This window comes from Sebastes fasciatus, chromosome 17 (assembly GCF_043250625.1).
Source record: "Sebastes fasciatus isolate fSebFas1 chromosome 17, fSebFas1.pri, whole genome shotgun sequence".
Taxonomy (NCBI): domain Eukaryota; kingdom Metazoa; phylum Chordata; class Actinopteri; order Perciformes; family Sebastidae; genus Sebastes; species Sebastes fasciatus.
The window spans coordinates 17,183,758-17,203,670 of NC_133811.1; the positions used below are offsets into that span (position 1 = coordinate 17,183,758).

General features: G+C 41.5%; 1 protein-coding gene across 5 annotated transcripts; it reads left to right on the forward strand.

The window, feature by feature from the left end:
- Positions 1-2,669: 2,669 nt before the first annotated feature.
- LOC141754075 (uncharacterized) lies at positions 2,670-16,009 on the forward strand. Of its 5 annotated transcripts, none has more exons than XM_074612897.1 (15): positions 2,670-3,362; positions 3,635-4,603; positions 4,707-4,828; positions 4,923-5,042; positions 5,244-5,301; positions 8,282-8,389; positions 8,673-8,849; positions 9,343-9,600; positions 9,679-9,741; positions 10,021-10,154; positions 10,255-10,386; positions 11,596-11,653; positions 11,753-11,833; positions 11,963-12,058; positions 13,703-16,009. In XM_074612897.1, the coding sequence occupies exons 1-15, from the start codon at positions 2,765-2,767 to the stop codon at positions 15,583-15,585; spliced, it is 4,857 nt and encodes a 1,618-aa protein (XP_074468998.1). In that variant the 5' UTR covers positions 2,670-2,764; the 3' UTR covers positions 15,586-16,009. The 5 variants fall into 5 exon arrangements, with proteins under 5 accessions (XP_074468998.1, XP_074468996.1, XP_074468997.1 ...); XM_074612895.1 differs by having other exon boundaries at positions 2,671-3,362; positions 9,286-9,600; XM_074612896.1 differs by having other exon boundaries at positions 2,671-3,362; positions 9,289-9,600.
- Positions 16,010-19,913: the final 3,904 nt, after the last annotated feature.

Here is a 19,913-nt window from a genome sequence, read left to right on the forward strand (position 1 = left end):
TGACCTGGAAAGCCTTCCAAGTCGACGTCAGCAATCCCCCCTCCGTGATGTGCCGGCCCTCTGCCTTGTCTCCCGTCTCAATTCTCACTCACCATAAATGACATAACAGACAAGGAACAGGCAATGATTTAGTCTCTTGTGAACCCATAGGTCCCTTTAACAGCATCATACATTATATTCCTAACTTAAACCCCTTATCTAAACATTAAAGAACCCCACTGGACCAAACAGTTCAAATGGCAAAGGAATTTTCTGTATCTCCCAAGAAAGGGTCATCGAAAGGAATTTTGGGAAGAGAGAGAGAGAGAGAGAGAGAGAGAGAGAGGGGGTTTCAATCACTACCCTTCTTAAACGAAGTTCATGGTTTTATACATTCTTTATTCTTATTATTATATGTTTCTATTCTTTTCCAAGGGTTATACGGGTACTGCAGTTACACAACTCCACTTTATTTGTCCTGGTTTATAGTTATTATCTTATGTGTATGCGTTTATCGTAACCAGGCTCATTTCAGTGGCTCATCGTTTTATTCTTTTACTGTATCTCCCGGAAGTCCCTCTTTTGCAGAGAAAACAAGCGTCCACTCCTACCGGCCGTGTCATCACGCCCAACGGCGTGAGTGACAGCGGAGATCCAGAGAGGGTGCGCTTCGATCTCTGATCCAGAGCAATTCCCACAATCAACAGCTTATGTTTTACATTATTTAATTAATTTAGTCTTCTGGAAACAGAAGCTCATGGTTTTATACCATACATCATTAGTCTTCTAACCATTTTATGGCCCACATCTGGACTCCATCAGCAGCCAAATGTCACACACACATTTACGCACCCACATTTTCCCTTCTGCTCCCCTCAAAGTAAACACACTCCCACCTTTTTTTTTTTTTTTTTTTTTTTTTTCACTCCAAAACTCCAACGCACATACATCCAGACTCCAACGCACATACATCCAGACTCCAACGCACACCCATTTTTCTCAACTGCAACCTTCCATCCCAAAGTAAACACGCACCCACATTTTCTTCACTTGAACTTTTAGATATATTCCTATGCATGCTTTCTGCCGCTATTTCCTTACTTTTTCTCGTAAAATTTCTGCTACCCATGAGATGTAAAATTTTCGACGAGAAGCTACTTCTTGAACATCGTTCGTCAACAGCGTCAGAGTGGTAACTGTCAATCGAATTGTGATTCTACACTCTCCAGTTATTAACTGACCATCAGATGTTGTTTCAGGTTTTAATGGCCCGTACTACAATGCTCCTACACCTGAGGGCTCTATCCTATCCGATTTGCGGCTTGTCATATGATCATTTCCTTTATTTCCTTTATTTCCTTTATTTCCTTATCTCTCTTAACACTCTTTACATTTATTTATTCAAATTACCTGGATCCAGGTTTCCCAATTTTGTCTTTCTAAGTTAATTCCGGACTATGTCAGAGCCATCGTTACGCAGTGGCTAATATGCATGCGTCTTACCGTTAAGAAGTTTAGGGCCCCTCTTCATTAATCCTGCACGATACTTTTTAACCACCTTATCGTTACCATAAAGCTATTCTAAACTATTCCTTGTATTTCTCATACTTCTTTTCTTCCCTTTATATCTTTTCTCTATCCATTCCCCCTTTTTTCATTAAATTTAGCACGGAGCCTCACTTTAAACATCAAATCAACAGTACATGTCTATAACCAGAAGGTTCTTAATTTACGGTGTGTCCAAACAACTCCACATAACAGCCCCAATTAATGACCAGCATTCAATGAGTGATCTCACCGTTCTGTGAAGTTGTGCTGATGGTCACCTCCGATCCTGTTCGTGACGCCAAATTATGTCGTATCTTTTCTGCGACAGTGCTGTTGAATTGATGATGAAGGATGCTCCGAGGACACTGTTCTTGCTGGTAAATAGAGTTTATTACAAACAAGCCACACATGTCATACGGACGTCTCGAGCAGTCCGGAGGCCTCCAGTCGAATATGAAAGTCCTCCCTTTGGGGCTCTCGTACCTCCTTATATTGGGTTCAATTCAGGCAACTTGCTGAGCTAAGCGTATGCTTAGGTATGTGACCTTTGACCTACATGTTTATCTTTCAGCCCCTGGATCCACCGCATGACCCCAGGTCTCCCCGTCCGCTTCCTGCACATATGTTTCCAACTGGGGGCCTCTCTGTCCGGTGCAAGACCTGAAAATATACCACAGTAGTAATGACAACGTTCATAACAGACGTTAACGGACAGCTCTATAGTTGATAACTTTCAATTTAACTGTAAGAATAAGATTCCACTTTGCTAGGTATAATATATATTTAAAATTAATTCAGACTTCTCACAAATTATCGTGTGTTCACATGAGGTTGGCACAGGTTACCATGGTTACACGTCTCCAACCAGCACGGAGGCTCTCAGGACGTGATGTGGTAATAACAGTTCATTGCATCCGAAAAGATACGTACTGCTGTTTATTCACACAAACGATTATTCACACAGACAATAATGTGCCTGCACGTTTTACATACATCTATCATACATCAGTATCATGAGGGTGCATTTTTCTTCCTGGACTATTACTAATCTCTTCACCTGATCTACTATTTTCTTTTTTGACAGCTCATTTGACGCTTTTGTATTATTGCTTATATAGATAAGATAATTATAATCAAATAAATGTTTTAATGTCATGAATGTTTCTCAGTCCCCAGAGGAACTCTGAAAGATGTGAACAAGGACCATGTGAGAGACAACAATCAGAAAAACAGCAGGATGGTGGAGGGGTGTGAGGAAACAACGAGTCAAAAATCTACAGACAATAGTGAGACGACCCTGAATAAGATTTCTGTAGTTGGTGCTGGAGTCACCAGTTCACGCTGTGTAGAAAGTGGAGAAAATGCAGAAAAGGGAGACGACAAGGAGACTCTTACACCAAGTGAAAAAGAATCCGAGAAGAGAGGAGGGGTGTTTTCAGAAACTGGTTCGGAGGAGAAAAGGAATGCAGGCAGTGAATCATGTCAGGCAATAAAGGAGGAGAAGATAGAAGAGCCTACAGCAGGAAGTGGGGAGGCGCCAGAAAGCAGCCAGAACACGGACAGAAATTACCCAACAGAGACTGGAAAAGAGAGGAGTGAAAGTTGTAAAGATGTCCTGACACAGGTGTCACAAAAGAGGAAAGTCTCTCCCTGCACTGTTGAGGATGTAGAGCAAGAAATGAGCCATAAAAGGCAGCGGCTCACATCCAAAGAAGACGCCTCTTGTGAAGCACCTCAAAACCTGACATGTAGCAAAAGGGCAGGACAAAAGGAGGCGACCACCGCAGACAAGGGAGAAAATTGCAAACAAAGTCACGAGACAGCAACGTACGAAGGTATGTATATGGCAAATTTAAAAATGTTCTCAGTGTTTCTATGAAAATGTCTCAGTCTGTGGTTGTTACAGTGTCTTCTAACGAGAACCACCAATTAGCAGATCAATTGAAACGTAAAACATAAAAGTGGTCAAAGAATGCACTTTTAGTCATCATATTTTGATTCCTCATAACATTTTATTTTTTTACATTTACCTGAGCATCATTGATTTTCTAATGAAATAGGAACCTTTTATAACACAATATTAATAGTGAACAATTCTATCTTCTAGGCAATGTGGAGATGGATGGATATTCAGAAGAGTCTAAGTCACAGCCATCCTCAGTAACTACAGCCGTGTCTGCAGTGACTGAAACCACCTCCAATGCAACCAAAGTCTCCCCTGAATCAAATGAGGATGTCAGAATGACCCATATCAAAGTGTCTGAGTCAGCTGACAACGCTGACACCTGTCCTAGTGAGGACAAAGCTCAAATCATTTCAAACACAACTGTTGGACCATTAAAAATAGCAACCACTTCCAAAATAGAGGGGACATCTGAAACGGCAGCAGATTCTACTGTAACCACCCCCACCACGTCCATGACGGCCATCTCCAAGTTCACAGCCAAATCTTCCAATTGTGCTCCAGACACCACCAAATCGACAGCACCCACCTCCAAACTTACAGCCGCCACCTCCAGCTGTACAACAGCCACCAAGAAATTGAGAGAAACCGCCTACGCATGTACATCAACTATCTCCGTCTGCACCGCAACCACCTCCACCTCTAGTGCAACCATCTCAAGTGTGACCTCCATCACAAAATCTGCAACATCGTCCAAACCACTGGAGAGAAGAACTGAAGCTGTAGCCAAAGTCACAGCGACTTCATACAAAGCTGCCGCCGCCTCTAACACAGGATCCAAAGCAGCGCGTGAAGCCGTCTGCAGAACTGCACCCGCCTCCAAAGTGGAAAACGCATCCAAAAATTCAGAAAATGCATCCAAAACTGTGGTCGCGTCTCGTACTGTGGTGACATCCGTAGCCACTGCTAAAATGACAGTTAAAGGTAAAAATACTGAAGCCTCTGTCAAGACTGCACACATGAAGAGTTCAGTGGGATCAACTGCTGATGTTGCACCAAATATTCATAAGGCACCTGCAGCTCTCCGCCTGATCATGCCCAAGAATCCACCCACAGAGCCATCACACAACCCCGCAAGTAAGAAATGGCAAAGTGCAAGCCCTCCTGAAGTTGGTAAGTATTATTATTTATCCAGGGAAAATCCCTCATAAAGTCTCAATGAATTGGCCTCTTTCTGATTTTAATCATAACTCTGCTTTGTTTCTTTACTTTATAGGCTTAAACCAGCTGATGAAAGTGAAATGTGGAGAAAAGAAGCAAGTCTACTGTCTGCTATGTTCAGTCAGGTTGCGAGGGCGCTGTCACGTAACCGACTTTACCCACCAGTATAACTATGCGGTGCGTGCTTTATGAGTCTCGTAGAAAATGAAGGAATCTTGTAAAGAAGGGCAGTGTTACAGATGCTAATGTGTGCTCTTAATGTTCTTAATAGAAAATGAAGTCCCCTGAGCGGGTTTCAGAGCTGAAGCCGTCAGAGCTGCAGAGGGAATTGACCAAGTTAGTGACCCTCTTGGCTGAGGCCGACAGAGATGTAGGATCCCAGTTCTTCTTGGTGAGCGGCTCAAAAATCTCATCACACATTCAAAATGACCATCAATGGACCGTCTGTGTGTGGTTGTTTATCTGCTTTTAATGGTGTAATGCAGTATGTGCAAAAATGACATATACATGAGAGCATACATTGGAAAAATAAGATGGCACAGATTGATGGTTTTTAATTACCGTTGTATGTTTGTGTTTTTCTTTCTGCTAGACAGTGAAAGTGAACATTGATGACTACAAAGAGCTGGCTGCTCTTTCAGCGGACAACGGTAAAGATATCCTAATAACTCCCCAAAAATCTAATTCTAAGTGACTTGTCCTGGGACATTACTGAAAATGCTCGGCAATCAAAATACCAGCAGGCACAATATCCCAGTAACAAAGGCTTTTATTGTTTGCAAGCAAGAGCCATCATCAGCATCTGTCCTCAGCTCCTGTAGTACTTTAGTAAATATAGTAACTATGGCTGTTGTCGTATCTTTCCTGCGACAGTGCTGTTGAAGTGATGAGGAAGGATGCTCCGTGGACACTGTTCTTGCTGGTATAATAGAGTTTATTACAAACAAGCAACAAAGTCATAACGGACGCCTAGAACGTCCGGAGGTCTCAAGTCAAATCTGAAAGTCCTCCACTTCGGGGCTCTCGCGCCTCCTTATATCGGGTTCATGTCATGCAACATCTGAGCTGAGCGTATAACCATGCATGGCTCCTTTGTCCTACATGTTTATCTTTCAGCCCCTGGTCATATCATATGACCATATTCTCCACTTATGCTTCTTTGTCCTACATGTTTATCTTTCAGCCCCTGGTCATATCTTATGACCATATTCTCCACTTATGCTTCTTACCCATGTGTTTACCCTTAGGGCCTCTCGGTCATGTGCAAGACTTGAAAATATACCACACTGTCAAAGTTAATTTGATAATAACATGTTAACACATTCGTTTTAACGTCGCTAATTTCTTTAACACATTAACGTAATCGATCTACCGGAGGTTTCACCGGGCATCATCTGAAAAAACCTAAGGAATCCATCCAACAATCCAACCACGTCATACTAGCTCGTCAGGAAGGACGTTAAATAACGCTCCAAACTTGTGTTAAATGTTGGCGAGGAAAAACTGTCATGGTCATTTTCAAAGGGGTCCCTTGACCTCTGACCTCAAGATATGTGAATGAAAATGGGTTCTATGGCTGTTTTCGAAACCGCATACTGCATACTACTGAGGAGCGCAGTATGCAGTATACAGTACATACTGTATACTGCGTTCCTCAGTAGTATGCAGTATGTGACAGTTAAAGTGATGTATTTAGCAGTATGCTAGACGAGGCTTAAGCCTTCAAACCAGCTCTTAAAGCACAGGACAAAAAAACTAACTTGTACCACTATTACAATATTATCAAAAAATACAACTTTGATTTTGTTGTTTATGTTGTGCTTGTTTACTTTATAAGTTACTGCAGGTTTAAACTATTTATTCTGACAGCTCATAAAGAAGTCCGACAAACAGGATCATCAACGAGGAGAGACGGGAAATATAAAACATTCATCCACAACGTTTACTTTACTCAAACTGCTTTTTCAGTTACAGCAAAAGGACTGATCTCCCTCCAGATATTAGAGACATGTTAAAAAAGTGTCATGTTGTCTCATCAGGAACCTCTCTGCCCCGTCAGAAGCTGCTCTTTCCCTCTCCTCTTCTCTCTCCTCTCCTCTTCTCTCTCCTCTTCCTCTCCTCTCATCTTCCCTCGCCACTCTGCTGCTCTGCAGCCGCTCTGTGAGCGTCACTGGCCGGCTCTCCAGCGAGCTACGCCCGCGGGTGATTGTGGAGCTTTTTAACTCGAAAAAAGGCAAATAAACACAGGTTCCTGTTAATTTATAATGGACATCTGTGTTGTGATATTTAAACAAACTATCCGTCAACAAGGAAATCAAAGCCTCTCGTCTACAGACCGGTCTCTAGAGAGCTCCAGCAGCTCATAGCGGTCTCTGAGCGTGACTACCCGGCTTGCTGGCAGCGACCCGGGCAGGCGCTCGCTGGCTGTCACGGTATTCTGTGGAGCTTCTAAACTCCGACAACGGTGGAACAAATGTTCGATTCGCCATCTAACTTCGTAAAACTGCCGATATTAATAATCTACACAGTTGATTTCTCGCCTCAAAAACTTTCAGAAGTGAATTTAGTGTTGAAATAGCTACAGAAAACGTAAAAAAAGAGCAGCTTTTGGCTGCTGTTTTTATACCCGTAGCCTGTGCTGTTCCGGCGCTTTGCATTGTGGGATACAGTAGGCGAGATAGACTGGTCCGATGCATACTGGAGAATTTTTCCAAATCAGTACGTCATCCGGGTATTTCTGGCATACTGGAGATTTTGCTTTTGTTCGCATACTGCATACTACATACTACATTTTGGCCAAATCAGTACGTACTACTAGTATAGTATGCGGTTTCGAAAACAGCCTATGGGTACCCACGAGTCTCCCCTTTACAGACATGCCCACTTTATGATAATCACATGCAGTTTGGGGCAAGTCTTAGTCAAGTCAACACACTGACAGCTGTTGTTGCCTGTTGGGCTGCAGTTTGCCATGTTATGATTTGAGCATATTTTTTATGCCAAATGCAGTACCTGTGAGGGTTTCTGGACAATATTTGTCATTGTTTTGTGTTGTAATTGATTATTAATAATAAATATATACATACATTTGCGTAAAGCAAGCATATTTTCCCACTCCCATGTTGATAAGAGTATTAAATACTTGACAAATCTCCCTTTAAGGTACAATTTGAACAAATAACAAAATATGCGATTAAATATTTTAATCATTTGACAGCCCTAATAGTATCACACATCATCAACTGTAACAAACAACAGGATGCACGTGATATCTGTTTTATGACATTTCTTGAATTACAGTAGGATACACTGTTCTTCTTTTATCCACACATGTGTTTACTCCTCAACCTCCTCCACACAAACGTCCTGTGGTTTTACATAAGGCACGTCATTTCTCTGTTTATGCATAAAAGTTTATTTTTTTATATATTTAGTTCAGATGGGCACTCACTTAATCATCAGCTGTAAATGGGGAAATGGATAATTCTCTATGCATGTATACATATTGGTCCAATATGTGATTGTGATGTAGGATTAAACAATCAACTTTTTATATTCATTTTTATTGTTATGGATTGTTTTATACGGTCATTATCATAGTCGTAATTTACTCTCTCTCTTTATTCTCAGCTATAAGACGACTGAAAGCAATTATGAGACAGAAAGACTTGAGGGTCTCATCACACTCCACAACTGATACTGATGCCAGTCCATGTGAAGCTTCAAGCCAAGATGATGGTAACTTCAAGTGTCCTTTCTCAGCGCCATGTTTGAAATTTGTCTGTATTTTTCGTCCACATGTAAATACATTTACATTTTCTTAAATCTTTGACTGGCTGAGATATGTTCTGGCTTTTCATTTTTGATAACTTGAGAGAAACTCTTGTCTTTGTGACGTTATTAGAGGAAGTATGGAATTACATCATACCAGTTGTTGGAATGTTGTGTAGGTCTGTCCAAAGATATCTATTCCTATATTATAAAACTCACACTTTTTAATATATTGCTGTTCTTAATTCAGAATCCAGTTCAAAAGAGGAAGGAGCTCCTGCTGTGGGTCCGTCCGACAGAGCTCAGAGCATGAAGAGTTCAGAGCCTGAAGCTAATGACCTGATTCCAGACCAGCTTCATTCGTGTTCGATCTCGAATAATAATAAGCCCAATGCAAATCGCAGTGTTCAAGACGCAGGCATTGCAGGTAAGTCTGTTGTATGTCATACACATTCACCAACAAGAAAACCAATATTAATATATTTACAGCTGGACTAATAACAGTGGTTGGCTCTGACAGTAAATATGTTTAAGCCACTATTATTTGTTACCATTTGTGTATTGTTATTTTGTAAAATGAACTGATTCTACTGAGCATAAAGTTAAATATACGGTGTCTTATATTGTAAGTACGGCTGTCAATTGATTAAAATATTTAATCGTGATTAATCGCATGATTGTCCATGATTGATGCGTTAAAGAAATTAGTAGCGTTGAAACCGAATATGCATTAACGCGTTATTATCGCGTTAACTTTGACAGCCCTAATTGTTAGTCCTTACAACCGTGCTATTGTTGGTATAATTGTCCCTCTGAATCATCACTCAAACAAATCCACCGTCTCTCTCATCCCTACCTCCCAGCAGTCAAAATGGTGAAAGCTCAGTGTTATGTGCCTCCTCTTGCCACCGACGTTGCAGGCAGCTTTGCCAAAACCCCTGATACATGCCAAGAGACTCCAGAGAAGAGACAACAGCAGGAGAGAAGTCGTCCAGAGTTACAGGACACACGGAAGGTGCTGGAAGGCTCTCAGAAAGCATCAACTGTTAAACTGCTCAACCCGGACCCGCTCTCTTCTGCTGCTACAGTGAATACAGAACAGCAGAACAAACCAGGACCCAGACGGAGAGCACAAGATGTATCCGAACACTCACAAGTGCTCCCAATGATTTCAATAGGTAGGTGTTAAGCATTTACGAGTCTGCGTTATTTTGTCTTTTAACGTACTAAGTTGTTATTTTGTATGGTTGTCACAGGGGAAAGCAGTGAGGGCCGCAGTCATTTGTCCATATACTTGAATGGACATGAACCAATCATAGGTGGGTGTGTCCATCCTTACGCCTCGTTTCCACACAGTTTTGTTATGTGTCCGTTTAATCTGTATAGTATACGGATTATGGCCCCTAGTGTTCAACGCAAGGAAATGCGGGGCGGGACTTTGCCTCTCTATAGGAATGAATGAACTTCCGGGTTGATTTGCATACGTACACAGAGCTATATGGAAACGAGGCGTTGCACAGCAAATCCTTTTCAATCCCATCATTTCATTTTATTTCACAAAAGCATACAACATGTTAAAGACGGCGTGTCGTCAACAGGTCTGGGATTAATGTGGGAGTGTCGAGTTATGACTGTGCGCACATTCTACCTGTGTGAGAGCTGCAGTGAGACGCTCCTCAGCCGTGATATAGTCCAACACATGCGCAGCGATGATCACCAGTACAACTTCATCGTGAGTGTTGTCTCAATAATGCATTCAAAACTTATAAACAACAAAAGCATTTGACATTTGCTCCCACGTTTTTTTATATGATGTGATGCATGTGTTTCAGCGGATGCGGCACCCTGGCTTTCTGTACTTCTGGTCGGATGAGCTGCTGCTCCCATGGATGAAATTGAACATTTTGAAGGGCATCGTCAAGAAGGTCTCAAAACAGGAGCGTTTCAACGAGATGGATGCGCAGGTAACCTGTTAGGTCCATGTGTCATGCATGTTATCTCAAATGTCCATGGGGTAATTTGGGCAAGATATGGTTAATGATTAGGGCTGTCACTATATCAGACTTTAACTATTATAATGGCCCAAAGAATTCACAATATCAATATTATCGCAATATCTACAAAAATAAATAAATAATGCTATCAGTGAAATTCGTCGTGAACTTTGTTTATTGTGTGTTTTGTCTCTTTGGCAAATGAATTACACTCAAAATAGGAGTGTAGGGAGATGGAGAGAGAGTCTGTAACCATAACTGTGTATATGAAATGATTTAAGAGGCGCTGGATTATTTACACAATATTATCATATGTGTATTATTAACATGATATCAATATTTTTATTTTTAAAATACCACGGTTATTGTCCATACCGGTATATTGTGACACCCCTATTAATGATGTATTTAAACATATTTGTTGTCTTTATGATGAGCACTGAAAGAAATTCATTTATGGTGGATAAGATATGTTTAAGATTTCAAAATTGTGCTCAACTTGCCAGCGTTTCCAAGTGGTATTATTATTATTAACGTTTCGTTTTACTACTAGCGACAAATTTTGCGACTTATTCAGACCATCAGGGAAAAATAACAAAATGATATTGTAATTCAATAGAGTGCTCTGAGTAATCGCAGTCCACGGCTCTTCTGCCAACAGCGCTGGGTCTCTCTCTCTCTCTCTCTCCTCCTGGGCCGTACGCAGGCGGTCTCTCCCTCGCTGCAACAGAGACAACCACTGAACTTTATGCAAATGAATATGTGATGACATCACCAATATGCAAACTTAGATTGTTCCACCGTCCACCATTTCCAGGATAGTAACTGCAAAAAACTTACATTGATGCTCTTTGGTAAATGGGGATAGCTACCGGGGAAAACAGAAGTGCTATCCTCTTCCTGTTTTGGTTGCGCAATGGTTGATACACTACCTTTGTGCTGTAAATCAAGCCTTTATTTTGCCGGGAAATCGTACGCGGTGGCATACAGAATCAAATAGTGAAAGCGAGACTTATACGGAACTGATCTAAACGCCAATGGTGTCATTATTCCATGGCCATTACATTGTGCAGTCAACATTTACTTCATAATGACAGGTTAAAGCAAAAAAAATGTACAAAGTGGAAATAGACATCCATTATGCTAATTGTTGCTCTGTTTGTGTTTTCTCTCCCAAAGGTTATACTGCTGGGAAAGGAGATGTTTAAACCGGTTTGGACAGCTTCGTTCAGCGACGGTAACAGCACGCTTAATTTGCGAAGTCTACAGTGTGTATGGCACATGGGTGCATGAGTATACAGTATTCAGTACCAACTGTGCTATTTGCTTTTTGTAGCTTTAAAATTGGTTAAAGAAATCAAGAAACAAAAGAAACTGACCATCCCTCATCCATCCATCTTTAGTCCACAACAAAAGGGTGAGTCCCATCAGCCCAGTAGTTAGTTACAGGCTCATTTGTTTCTCATTCGTATACACAGCTTTGCTGAAGTGACTAATACAAGCAGAATATGGGTGCAAGCTAGTAGTTTTGGTTTCTGTTACACAGACAAGCAGCCTGAGAGCCGGCAGAGTCCAGAGGAATCTCTTCCCACGGAGGTGCAGCCATCACAGGCACTTGAGACTGACCAGAGAAGTGACAATGGTATAATTTATCATGTTGTCTACAATATTAACGTTTCCCCCCCAACAGATTGAGGTCCACTCTAGTGAATAACTTGCTTGACGCTGCACAAAATAATAGAATCCTGTATTTTTTTTAAAATTTAATTCATAAAAAGTATCCCAGAATTGCAGTCAGTGATGACTGATGTTAAGTCTGTATGTGCTGTGTAAAAAAATATGGTTGAGCACTGCTTCTAGCACTGTAAATGTATGACTTGTGTTACCAGTTAACCAGATACTGGTATGACCTGCATAATACTTGTAGTTTTCTTCTAGGCAATTATCTGTCTCTTTTAAATGTAAAAGTATGTATTCATGTTTTCTGGTGCTTTTAAATGTTTGTATCATTTATTCATTTAGCAGACGCTTTTATCCAAAGCGACGTACATCTGAGAGTTCGTACAACACAAGCAAGGATCTAGATAGGAAGGAACAATGTGAGTAAGTGCCAACAGCAGCTTCAAGTATGATCGGACACAGGGGCTGACAGGCAATGCACAGGGTGGATAGAAGTAGAGATTTTATTTTATTTTTGTCATCGTCATTAACATTATCAACAAAGCCATCAATGTCATCATCATCATGCATATCCTAATCAACATCCTCAATATCCTCAGTATCATCAAAATCATTGTTTTGTTGCTGTTTTGTAAGCGAGCAACCGGGTTTTGAATTTGCTGCGAGCGGCAACTGGGAGCCAGTGGAGGGATATGAACAGCGGAGTGACGTGTGCTGTTTTGGGTTGGCTGAAGACCAGTCGCGCTGCTGCGTTCTAGGGAGGCCTGCCAGTAGGGAGTTGCAGTAGTCAATGCGTGATATTACATGAGCCTGTACCAGGAGTTGAATTGCATGCTCTGATAGGTAGGGTCTGATTTTCCTGATGTTGTACAGGGCAAATTGACACAGCCGAGCAACTGAGGCCACGTGAACCTTAAAGGTTAGCTGGTCATCAATCATGACACCCATCTGGTATATTTTTTTGTACTTTGCACTACTAACTTTTTTACTGCCTTTTTACTAAAACGTTTTTGCACTATGGAACTGTGATGCTGGAAACTTGAATTTCCCTCTGGATCAATAAAGTTACTATCTATCCATCTATCCATCTATCCATCTACCCATCTATCTATCTTTCTTGTGGGTACCCAGAGAACCCATTTTTCATTTAATTCAATTTTTTCATTCACATATCTTGAGGTCAGAGGTCAAGGGACCCCTTTGAAAATGGCCATGCTAGTTTTTCTTCGCCAAAATTTGCCATGGTACCAATGAATTCCTTAGGTTTTGCAGTTTCATATGATATCAGTATCTTCACTCTAGCTCTAAAACGGAACCTGATACAGCCTCTGAAAGACACTAAAGTCGGTCGGCATCACCTGCGATCCCGCGGGTCGCAGAGGGTTAAAAATGAAAATCAAAAAGGGCTTTGATGTTAACAAAAATCCAGAGCCCCGCATGAGGCAGGGGAAATGCTGCTTCACTTTTTGAATCTGACACAACTGGAAATAATTTCTCATAAATGGGACTCATAAATGGGGCTTATCATTTCCTTTCTCTAAGCTGTAATACATTGAAGCTTGTTTTTTCTTGTGTTCTCTCATTCCTTCTCCGCTGTCTCTCTTAGGAGCAAAACAAAAAACTGAGAAACATCCTTTGGAAGAGATGGATGGAGATTTGGATGGGGTCAAACAAAGAAGTCCTCTGGATGTGACCCGTGTCTCCCCAAAGGCTGATCCTGTCATCTCTCCGTTCTCTGGTGCTGGCACGTGTCTCAGTCCCCAAGAGCAACCAGAACCCAGACCGCCAGTCTCTCAGCACCAGAGGCCTATCCCTGAGTTGAAAGTGAAACAGGTGGAGCTGCACTCAGAATCCCCATCTTCCTCCATTGTTTGTCCTAAAACCAGTCAAACCCTGTCCGTGTCTCCCAGAGATGAATACTTTCCCACCAGAAAAAGAGCAGCTGTTGAATCTATTGAAACACTGGTCAGATCTTGCACCAATAACCCCAAACTCGAGGACCCTCTGCCAGCACAATGCAGTGAGCTGCAGCCCATCAGCGCCGAATCAGCCTCCGAGTCCACTTCTGTTAAACCTGCTGCCACCTCCACCCTCCTGTCTCCTATGGACAAAGACACAGAACCTGGATTCGATGAACAAGACATACCCGCTGTAGACATGGAAAAGTTTGATGACCTAATGGCTCTGTTGAGAAAGATGAAATCTGAGCTAAATATGTCTCCTTGCACATCAGCTCCAGGCAATGGCGAGACTACCACCTCCTGCGCTAACAATTCATCCGCAAGTGGTGTGGAAAGAAGACAGGATCCAGAGCCTGTGCAGACAACATCTAATGTGGCCACAAAGCAAGCAAGATGGGATTCAAAGTGGCAAATGCTTAAAGTGACAAAAAATCCACCCTCCGCTAACTCACTGGAGATGTTTTCAACAGCAGCTCCTGAGGTCTTGAGCCATGGCAACCAACTCGTCGCCTCTAATGCCAGCTCTGTTATCACCTCATCTCCTGAGGGCTCCACTTTAACGAGGGGCGACCTTTTGTTCGGAGCGACTGAAGCCAACGCAGTCACGCAGTTACCTTCTGCCAGCGCCGCTGACCCCAGTGACCCACAAAACCAGTACGATGCACAGAGCACCTTTGGAAGCCAGCCTCACCCTAGTCCCATCTACGATAATCCAGGTCAGATACTACAGCCACGAGATAACACAGAGACTGACAGCACTGGGGTTCGTCAGTTGCCCATTAACGCCATCGTATCTGTCAGGTCAAACCGCCATAACCAGCGGTTTATGGGCAACTATAATAGACAGGACCCCACTGAGGTGAACAACCAGGTCACTCACAGCTTCCCCACAGGTGCAACCGTAAGCCCCAGTGACGCCTCAGGAGGATACGGTCAGTACAGACAAATGGCTTATTTCGCAAACGGACTGTCGGGTTATTTTTCCACTGAGGCTGTTGGAAGTTACACAGCACCAGCCAACCCTCCTGTATACACTGAGAGTCCATGCCAATATGAGGGGTTCACCACAGGGGCGCCCTACCCAAGTCCGATTTACCCAGAGCAAGGAGCAACCCGCTTCAGTCTGCAATCATTTGGACACATTTTAACAGCTCCAGCGCTCCCAGAATGGGTGAAGCTGGGGTTGTATCAGCAGCAGTTATTGCAGCAGCAGTACTCCTCATGGAGGAGCACTTCCCTGGCTGCTGGAGACGGCACAGTGATCAGTGAGGCGGCCTACGGAGGCGCCGCTCCAGTCACGACTCCAGCCACCAGTTCACAAAAGATGATCGACCTGAACGATTACAGAACCCTCAGGGTCGCTCCAACGCAGAGCAGCAGCAACGTAGCAGCGCAGAACGTTCCTCAAGCTTACGTCAACCCTCCAGTCGTTCACTATCCTCCTGGTGCCAATACTGAAATCACATCCCAGCCACCTGCAAACTCCTTTTTTGCCTCTGGCGGAGGGTTCTATGTTGTAGAGAAGTAGTGGTGGTAGGGAAACTACCTGTTAAACCATGTTAATAAGTTTTTTCTGCAGTACACTTGTTAAACATTTTTTTCTAGCAGAAATGATTAAGTTCAGATGTGTGTCTTACATATCACGTCTTCATCAGTAAGATGCCGCACAGCACAGTAGGAGAAGATGTCACCGTGCCAAAGTAGGTGTAGATTGTTCATTTATTTTCAGTATGTTTGTGTGTTCACATACACATTCATTTTAAATGAAGTTAAACTTGATTTTTTTCTGAGTTTGTAAAACGTTCTATTAAGCTACTGTAGCTCGTTTCAGTTTTTAATATTTCAAACGTCACAGTATTCATCTAATGTGATTTTTTTTTTAGTTTTATATTCATGTTTTGTTCATTTTAATGAAATTCCTATAAAATACAGATCTTATGTTGAATGTGAAATATATTGTATGTTTTTTGTGAATTTTTTTTCCATAAATTCTATTTTTCTCTGACTAAATTTATTTTGTTTTTTTAAGTTTTTGTACACAGAAATTACTGTGGGAACAAAGATCGCTTCTAATGGGGATTATGAAAACTGTCGAATCCAAAAATAATTTCAGAAGAATTTGGTTACAGACTGAATTTTGACGTACAGAATTTTTCCACATGGTTTTTCTAAGATGAAATAATGTAGTCTCACAGATTTGTCACATCTCTTATCTCACACGAAATCCCCCAGTGGCCTTGACGAAACCTAAACCCACGTCTCTGATTCCACTCAGTGGAGCGATGCGGAACTTCACAGTTCCTCATTTGGCTGAAACGTTAAAGTACCGGCTCTGGTTTCAAATTCGATCAGACACAAATAGACTGAGAAACTATTTTCTTTGGAGTTAATTCCTTTAATATAAACACATAGCATTTAGCCTATAATGCAAAAATGGGACGTCTGTTGTTGGTTTAGGATATTTCTAAAACCCTGGGCCTCCCTCCTGTCTTTGAGAGATATGCACACACTTCCTGACAGTAAGTTATGGTGGGAGTCGAGGAAGGGAAGAGAGCATTTCTCGGTCATGTTTTGTTTCAAGGTCAGGTTGTCAAGTTTGGATGATCCTCCTCCTCGTGTGGTATTTGTTTGAGCTTTAAAGTCGTGCATCAAGGTCAGACCTGTGTGGGAAATTCTTCTATCTGAAATGGAGGAGAAAGACTCAATAGATGCTATCAATCAATTCTTTATTACAAAAAAAAACAAGTCCAAGGACACGCAGATGTTTCACAAAAACACCTCTGATAGAACAGAGGATGCAAAAGCAACATCTCGCTCTCTTTCTCTAGAACTGCCGCTGCCATATCTGCATATGTGCACAAGTAATGTGGAACAAGCTCTACTTTGTATGTCCTTGTGAATTAAATACAGTGCCTGTTTTCTCACCGCCTGCAATCTCATCCAACAATGCTCCTGGTGAGTCAGGCTCTAATATTCACCAGTGTCTCCTGAATGATGATCAAAGGGGTTTTACTAGTGCCAACTGGTGAGGAGCATAATTTACTACAGGGTTGCTTTCACAGACCAGCACCATCAGATAGAGCCAACACCCCCGCATTCCAGGGTGCTAACTAATGCAAATAACACGTATGACAATTGAGACTTTGATACATACTCAACCACTTGGTTGGTCTCCCATAAATGAATCCATCTGGCCAACCCTTACCAAATAAAAGTTTATTCATAATTAAGTATTCTTGCCTTATAGGCCTACAGAAAGGTATACTTGGCTTGTAGTTGTGCTCACTGTTCGATTGAGTAGCTTATTAAAGTGTGTGAGAGTTTGTAAGCGGATGTTTTTATACAAATTTACTTCAATTCATTAAGAATTTTCTACGTTTTTGGATTCTCCGTTCACCGTGGAGGCATGTGAGAAAAACATTTATTTTTTTTATCATTACAAAACATCAAGTCAAATAGCAAAAGGAGCAAGTCTCTTTATTTAACACATAAATAACTGGCTAAGTACTATAAGTTAAAGTGTACAAAGTATACTTTCATAAACTAAAAAGTGGGCTATAAGTATATACAAGTATACTTGCAGTATAAAAACTATTAAACTAGTTAACAGAAGAATTTGATGTGTGTTTTCGTAAACTAAAAAGTGGGCTACAAGTATATAACTATTAAACTAACAGCATACTTATTCGCTTGTAGTATAGTTCATGGTATAGTTGCAGTACAAAATACAACTAATTATGTACTCAAGGTTTACTATTCTTACACTTAGAGTATACTTTCATAAACTAAAAAGTGGGCCAATTTAGTCCCAAGAAGTATTGAAGTAGTACACAACAAGTATACTACTAGTACATTGATATTAGTATACTTACTACACAAAGTATACTTGGGGGAAATATACTTGAATTTACTTACACTAAGTATATTTCATAAAATAATACTACTTTTTCGTAAGGAAAAAGTAGTATACAGATTTGTGTGGTATACGGTGGTCCTCATTCATTCATTCATTCATTCATTGCCTACCGCTGTATTCATTGATTCTTTCATCAATGCATTTATTAATTAGTTAATAGTTGTGTGTGTCATTAGTAGTTCAATAAGCATATATCATTGATAAAGAATTAAATTAGTTGAGTGAGTAAATTCTCAGAGTGTGTCGGGTCAGAGGGTCACAGGTTTGTTTTAGTGTTCCTCCTGCTGTAGGTCTCTAAAGTCTGAAAACATGAGACATGGAGGTTACTGACTGCTCAAGAGACGAGGAACAGGCACAGATGCCTGAACACAAACCTGTCAACTGCAGCCATAAATCCTGAGAAACAAGGCCTCTGCATTAAAGAAGGAGTTGTCGTAAACCAGATGAGGTTATCAGCAGAAACTCGTCGGCTGCTTTGGGGCTCTGTTTCCTCTAAAACTCCAAGCGATCATCATGGTAAACACAGCAGAACTATTCATGTTTGTTGAAGATGACTTACTTTACTGTCAATAATATCAGAAATAAACCATCTTCTGACCGAGTGAACTGTATATTGTATTACATTTGTACTGTAGATTAGCTTTTGACAGACAGTGGTTGTTCAGAGAGGATATTGATCAAGTTATCAGAGAGATTTCATCCTGCCCTTCATATGGTCAATGGCTCAGTTGTACTGACTTTAACATTCTGTTTATTGAAAACAATGATGAGAGCCATGAAGCAGCATGTTGTTCCTCTGAGACCGTGGCCTGTTCTTCTAAAAGGATGCCAGGGTCTTTTGTCAAGAGTTGACCTCGTAGTGTTATGGGTCGGCATGTAAACACGATGAGTGTCTCATCTGTTATCCGTTGAAGTCTTCTTCTTTCTCCCTCAAGTTAGTGGCAGTTGACCTTCGCTGCGGCCTCCTTCGCTTGTTTGCTGACCGAGTCTCTCACCCTGGACCTCCTCCATCTCCAGTGTTGGCACCTTCCTGCAGTGACTGGCGTGTGTTCAGCTGATTCTCCCTTTAACCGCCGTAGATGTGATGAGGAGGAGCACCTGGTGGGGTCTCGTCCATCTGGGTTTCCTCCAGTGCTTCCTTTTCAGGTCCTTTATCAGCACCCAGTCTCCTGGTTTCCCATTATGGGAGTGTTGTTTTCGTGTGTATAGCGCTCGACACAATAATGAAGAATTACATCTTTTGCAATATGTTGTATCGGTATTCTTAGTGTTAGCAGGATTTAATGCTGTACAGGGTGTGACCTTGACATTAGGCAGAGATTATATTAGATATTATTGTATCTAAGCCAACATGTTGGAGACAAATGTTTTTTGTTCTAGCAGAATATAATAACATAATAATTGATTGTCATGCAGTGAGGCAAACCCAATGCTACACTGTCTAATGTTGAGGAGAAATACGCAACCAGTCGTTGTTTTCCCCCCCGTGCTCTTGTAGCAATACTGACATTATAAAACCCCCTTTTCATCTACTGAGTGAATGGTCTGCTTGGATCAGGTAGTCACAAATCCACAGTACCCTATCATCTGTAAAAATTACATCAATTGTCTTTTGGTACGTGGTTTTGTAATTTTTAGGATGGCATCCACTCTTTTTGAGCTCAGTGTTTTACCACTATTAGAGATTTCATAATCTAAGAAAGTTACACTTTCCTGAGCAAACTGCATTTCAGTCAGACTGACCTTGTGGCCCGTCTGCTAGATATTATAGCAATGCTACAATGTCAAACTCGCAGGCCTCCTTTTATTTGTTGGTGAACAGATCATTAAAGCATCAACATACTGTATCAGCGTGTGGAGGACAAATTCCTTCAGGTCTAATTCTGTGGCTGGTTCAGATGAGTTTTATTCCCTGTCCTAGTCCCAGTGGGAGGGTGTCT

Bases quoted from the DNA above. Each gene is read 5' to 3' on its own strand.
- LOC141754075 (XM_074612895.1), top strand. From the start codon at position 2,765: ATGGTGGAGGGGTGTGAGGAAACAACGAGTCAAAAATCTACAGACAAT. The intron at 3,363-3,634 runs GTATGTATATGG...TCTATCTTCTAG, and splicing joins CGAGACAGCAACGTACGAAG to GCAATGTGGAGATGGATGGA. The intron at 4,604-4,706 runs GTAAGTATTATT...TTTACTTTATAG, and splicing joins TGCAAGCCCTCCTGAAGTTG to GCTTAAACCAGCTGATGAAA.